The 6000-nt window shown below is 43.5% G+C and overlaps 1 protein-coding gene across 3 annotated transcripts in view; it reads right to left on the bottom strand.

Annotated features, from left to right (window-relative positions):
- SIRT1 (sirtuin 1) overlaps positions 1-4883 on the bottom strand; it is a 36320-nt gene extending 31437 nt beyond the window's left edge. For all 3 annotated transcript variants that reach the window (XM_081328231.1, XM_081328230.1, XM_081328232.1), the window contains exons 1-3: positions 3801-4883; positions 1812-1928; positions 66-307 (exon numbers count right to left, since the gene is read on the bottom strand). In XM_081328231.1, the coding sequence (XP_081184357.1) occupies positions 66-307; positions 1812-1928; positions 3801-4311 (870 nt within the window). In that variant the 5' untranslated portion in view covers positions 4312-4883. The remainder of the gene's footprint in view (positions 1-65; positions 308-1811; positions 1929-3800) is intronic.
- Between the last annotated feature and the right edge of the window lie 1117 nt (positions 4884-6000).

Below are 6000 nucleotides of genomic sequence, written 5' to 3' on the forward strand. Positions count from 1 at the left end.
CATTTATACTCAATGAGCATATTAAAACATCAAAATATGATATGTTCTCTTTTGTAAATACATACCCCAGCTCCAGTTAACACAATTATTTTTTTGCATTCTTGCAGGAGTTTCACAGCATCCTCTATAGTATTAATATCTTTTCTCTTTTTTCTTTTTGGTGGTTCTGAGAGAATATTAACCACAATTTGCCATAATGTCATATTATCCAGTTCAGGAGGAGGAATTGTTTCTGGCAACAGGTCTTTCAGAATTGCACGTGGATCTGTGCCTATCATGAGATGTTGTTGGACAAAAGTGTATGGACCTATTATGGAAAATAAAATAATTATGAATCCTAGATAGTATAGACAGATTAAATGAGAAAATGAGCACCTAATTATGCTTCAGGTGCTTCTGGATTGAAATAATTAGCCAGCTATAAGCTATTACCCAGGGGCCGCCCAAATTTGTTAACAGCACACATTCTTCAATGAAGCTTTTAACTTCTACATATTTTAATCTTGTATTTTATATTTTAAAATTCATGTCATATATTATGATTTATTTTAATTGTGATGCTTCTGACACAACAAATGAAAATTGTGCAATTTCATTTGCTCTGTTTTGAATAGGAAAACACATTGCATTTCATGTCATAAAAAGCAGAGGCAGTGATATTGAGCAACTTTCATTTCAGCAACCTAAAGCTTCTTCACCTACTAACATCAGGAATCTTATCAGTATAGTCAGGAACATGCAACATCAAGAATCACCTTATTTAAAGCCGTGTCATTCTTGCTCTGGAAGGATTTCAATTTTCTCCCATCCAGTTGTCTTTTTTAATTGTGTGTGTGTGCGTTTACATATTCTAAGCTTTCTGCCAGTCAGAAAGAGCTGCTGAAATGTATCTATAACACCCTCATTGCTTCCACAATATCAAAAAAAATTGCCCTAATAAAATATCAACTCTTAAACTTTGTTTTTAAAAAGCGTGTTTTACAAAGATGGGACCCTTTACAGGTAGTCCTTAACATACAACCATAATGGAGGCTGCCTGTTATAGTTGTTATCCTGTGATGATCATAAATCAGGTTGGTCATGTGACTGACACTATTTTACAACCTTTTATGCAGCAGTCATTAAGTGAATACCAGAGTTATCAGGCAAACCCATTGTTTGTGATGACTATTCTTGCCAATAATCAGCTACAAATTACATGTGACCATTTGCAGCTGTGTTGCTGAGAGCCCAAAGTGTAAATGCATGAGAGGACAGAACTTCAGAACCAAGTCAACTTGCTTGCCCAGATAGGACATAACGCTGAATGGTTGCTAAGCGACTAGTCATAAGTTGAGGACTACCTGTATGACATCTTTTCATATGTATACATGGAGATAAGTATGTAAAAAAAGCTGATGAGGGAAATCTGAGAACCTTCTTCATTTAAAAAAAGAATCAGAGATCGAAGTACATTCTACATTTCTGCCCTCAACTTTTAATCATGGATTTAAAGTGCCATAGAAGGAATTACTGAGAACATTATAGTTCCATGCTTCTATGAAGGTGGTATTCCTCTGTTCAGCTTAAGATTAGCTGCTATTAAATTCAGGGGAATGGAAATTACAGACATTTCAAAAACAGCAAGTGACAGACTGTAAAAAAGGAAGAAAGTACCCCAAAGCCCTCAATGTTGATAGGAAGATAAATGAAGAACTGAGGTAATTTTACTCCAGAAGAGGCTGGCTGGAGAATTCTAAGAATTGAACTCCACACATCTTAAAGCTGTCACAATTGAGAAATACTGTCTTAGATTCACAACTAAATTTTACCTATCCGTGGCCTTGGAGTCCAATCACTGGAACTTGCATGAGAGGCTCTATCATCTTCATCACTGTCACAAGAATGGAAGCCATTTGCAATAATTTCATCACTAAAAAATATATTATCTGTAAAACAATGATAATGTTATTGCACAATAGTACCATATTTGTAATATACTATATTGTTTTGCACTACGCCTATAAAGAAGTGAAAATATTGAGCTATGGTTTAATAATAGTATTGGGTAGATAAAATTCAGTAAATTTAAGTTTTAGTCTGCATAGAAACAAATCTATGATAAATTTAGCTTTAATTTTGGCATCTTCAATTAATGGAAAAAGTGTAGTTGAGAAAAACATGTTTCTTAAAAATATTTTGTACGAGCCCCTTTAAAATCTTCTACACCTTTAAAATGCAAGTGCAGCTTACATTTCTGCTCACTACATAGCAATTACTGTAGATGTACAAGGAAACAAATTTCCATTACAATACTCTTATGCAATTATGAATATCTGCAATTTAAACTGCAAGTGTTGAAAATGAATCCTAAGATTCATTTAGAGCATTTTTTTCGGCATCATGCTGTATGAATATGCTATGTATAATTTCTCTAGAATGTGTTGTCAAAAATGATCTTAAGATACTTTTCAATGTTTTAAACTACCCTAATAATTCTTGCTTTCAAAAAAACAACACCATTCTGCTTAATTTCAAAAGAAGCTTTATCAATGGCTTCCAATTTCATCGCTATTCAGATGTATTCCATAGGTATAAACTCACTAAGGTTACAATCCTGTCTGTATTTGCTTAAAAATATATTCTAACTACGTGATAGGATGGGCTTTCAAGCAAATATTTATAGAACAGGATAGTGCAGGGGTAGGCAACCTTGGCTCTTTTATGACTCATGGACTTCAACTCCCAGAATTCTTGAGTCAGCTATGCTGACTCAAGAATTCTGGGAGTTGAAGTCCATGAGTCATAAAAGAGCCAAGGTTGCCTACCCCTGGGATAGTGAAACAATTGTTCTATCCTAGATGCTGATATTGAACTGATTTAATATTCTGATACATCCATACAAGGCTGCAGTCAAAAAGTAAACAATTGCTGTCTATGCAAGCCCATTTTGTTAATGGGAAAAATTATCAGTCTATTACAAGTATCTTTTAGAGTTAAAGCAATTTTAATAAAAAACCCTTGCCCTACGGAACTTCACACACAGTCGGCACTAACAGCTTTATAACGATTAGTATTTTCTTCAGGCATCACTCGAGAGAGCTAATATTTCCCTTTGCAATCTTCAAGTCCTATGGGTCATTCGGTAAAATTCTCGTGAATCCAATGAGGATGATTAAGGGGCATCGTCATTAGGAAATGGTGCAAATAAAAAAAAAATAATTGAACTGCTAAGCTTGTAAGCCGCCCTGAGTCTTCGGAGAAGGGCGGGATATAAATGGAATTAAAATAAAATAAAATAAATAAATAAATAAATAAATAAGAGCAGGGCTCTTTAAAACTTGGCCCTCTTACGACTTGTGGACTTCAGCTCCCAGAATTCCTCAGCTAGGCACGCTGGCTGAGGAATTCTGGGAGTTGAAGTCCGCAAGTCGCAAGAGGGTCAAAGTTTGAAGCCCCCCCCCCGGTGCAAGAGGAATGAAAATAAACTCGCTCTTCAACCACGTGTACCATCATCCACAAGGAATTACATTAGAGAAGACAGAAGAGGCTGGGATTGCGCAGGGCTCTACCGACAGCGACCAGGAAGCCCAGACAAGCAGGAGAGGCGCCGAGTTCGGGTGAACCTGACTTAACTTTTGAGCAAGCCTGTCAAGGGCCGGGAGGGAGACACCCCTAAAGAGAAGCGCCAGGGCCCCAGTTGGAGAGACCGCCGGGCGCCAAACGGTCTCGCCGTGAAGGCTGAAAGGCTGCCTCTCCAGCGCTGCTCCCGGTGGTCCAGCCGGCCTCCCTCCCTCCCTCCCTCCCCGGAGGCTTCTCACCGGTTTGCGGCGCCCTCTCCGCCTCAGCCGCGCCGTTCGAAGACTGCGCCGGCCCGCAGCCAATGGCCGTCTCCGCTGGCTCTCCGGCGGGCACCGCCTCCGCGCCCTCCTCTTGGCTCAGCCCCCGCGGCAGCTGCTGCTGCTGTTGGTGCGGCGACGGCGGCGGCGGCTCCTCTCGGACCAGGCCCCACCACCGGCTCCCGCTTTCCGCGCAGTTCCAGCCCTCTCCTGCCCACGCCGGCGCAGCCACCTCGCTCGGCTTGCAGCTGACAGAGGCGGCGGCGGCCTCTTCGACAGCCCTTCCTCGGAGAGGCGCCGCGGTCGCCTCTTCGCCGCTTGCCGCCGCCGCCGCGCAGCTCTGCTCAGCCGAAGCCCGGCGCTGTCGCTTGAGAGCTGGCTCGGGACTCTCCGTGTCAGCGGCCGCCACGGCGCCGTGGTTGTTGTTGTTGTTGCCGCGGCGGCCGCCGCCGCCGCTCCGCGAATGGAGGAGTGGCATCTCCTCGTCGGCCATCTTGGAGCAGGAGCAACTGCTCCCTCCCCCTCCCTCCCTCCCCCCCTCCCACACACCGTCAGTCGCGGCGGCCGCTCATTAGTGGCGCCGCAGATAGAAGCGCCCCCCCCCACCGCAGGAAGAGATTTAAACGCAGCACGTGACCCGGCCGACGCCCACGCGGGCAGCAGCCCAGCGTAGCACCGCCACAACAACAAACGGGTCACATGACGAAGCGGGGCGGGGGGGGTTTGAAATAAAAAAAAAAGAAAAAAAAGAAAAAGCGGCGCAGGGGGAAGTAGAAGCTTCTGCTGCGGGTCACGTGACGATCGTCGCCGAGTCGCCCCCTTCGCTCTTCGGCGCCGGTCGTGGCCGGTTCGGGCTGCGCTGGGGGGTGCCTCGTCTTTGGTCCCTCTCAGGGGTAGGCAACCTTGGCTCTTTTATGACTCATGGACTTCAACTCCCAGAATTCCTGAGCCAGCTTGGCTGGCTCAGGAATTCTGGGAGTTGAAGTCCATGAGTCATAAAAGAGCCGAGGTTGCCTACCCCTGGTCCCTCTGAACCCGTAGCTGAATCCCGCCCTTATTTTTTTTGCTCCTGAAGGCCTTCCTGTGGGGCCTTTCCTGTTTCGGATCCACCGACGGGGCTGTTTCAAGAGCGAGAGGAGAAAGGAGGAAGCGGGATAAACCATTGTGTTAAAAAAACAAATACATTTTACACGTCTTTGGCAGTCAGCCCCACGCGACGATTCGTTGCGCTTGGAGGAGATTTTTTAGGGCTGAGGGAAGCTGAAAGGCCATAGAGCAGGGCTCTTCAAGCTTGGCCCTTTTATGACTTGTGGACTTCCAACTCCCAGAATTCCCTGGCTGAGGAATTCTGGGAGTTGAAGTCCACAAGTCATAAAAGGGCCAAGTTTGAAGAGCCCTGCCGTAGAGGCACAGTGCATCGCTATAGGAACTTAATACAGGTCGTCTTCCTTTTGCAAGCGACCATTCCTTGACCAAGGCGATGAAACAGTAACTTTGCAACCAATCCTTACATTTGCCACCTTTGTGATTCTGGGGAGGAAAGCTGAATAAGATAGTAAGCATAGTTGAGATTTCACTCACTGACCACTTCTCTTAAGGACTGAATCGCCATCCCAACTATGGTTGCTGAAAGAGGACTCCTGTAACTACAAGTCAGGCTGGCTCAGGAATTCTGGGAGCTGAAATGGACAGGTTGTAAAGGAGCCATAGTTGCCCACCCCTGCCCTAAAGACTAAATAGGGAAGTTTTTTATTTTATTTTAATTCCATTTATATCCCGCCCTTCTCCGAAGACTCAGGGCGGCTTACAAGCTTAGCAGTAGTGAGACTGATTCAAAGAAAAACTGTCTAGATAAGGTAATTCCCACAATGGAATAAGAACAAATGGTGAAGGTAGTGGTGATGGCAAAACTGACTGTTTAATTAAAGATCTACTTTTGTTTTCACCCTGGAAGCCACTTCTAGATTTATGCTCAAAATGAGAAAATTAAAATTTGATTTTCGGTTTTATTGATTAGATCAATTTTGTTATTATAGAAATGTTTGAATCAATTAGAAATGTCAAGCAAAAGGTTGAAGTAATTTTATTTGCACTTTACTGCACTGGAAAAAAAAGTCAGAAATCATTATTTTTCCTTCATCCTTTGTACTTTTTCTCTTTGACTGTTGTTTCTCTTTGTGTT

Source organism: Vipera berus (genome assembly GCF_964194415.1).
Source record: "Vipera berus genome assembly, chromosome: 5".
In the NCBI taxonomy this organism is placed as follows: domain Eukaryota; kingdom Metazoa; phylum Chordata; class Lepidosauria; order Squamata; family Viperidae; genus Vipera; species Vipera berus.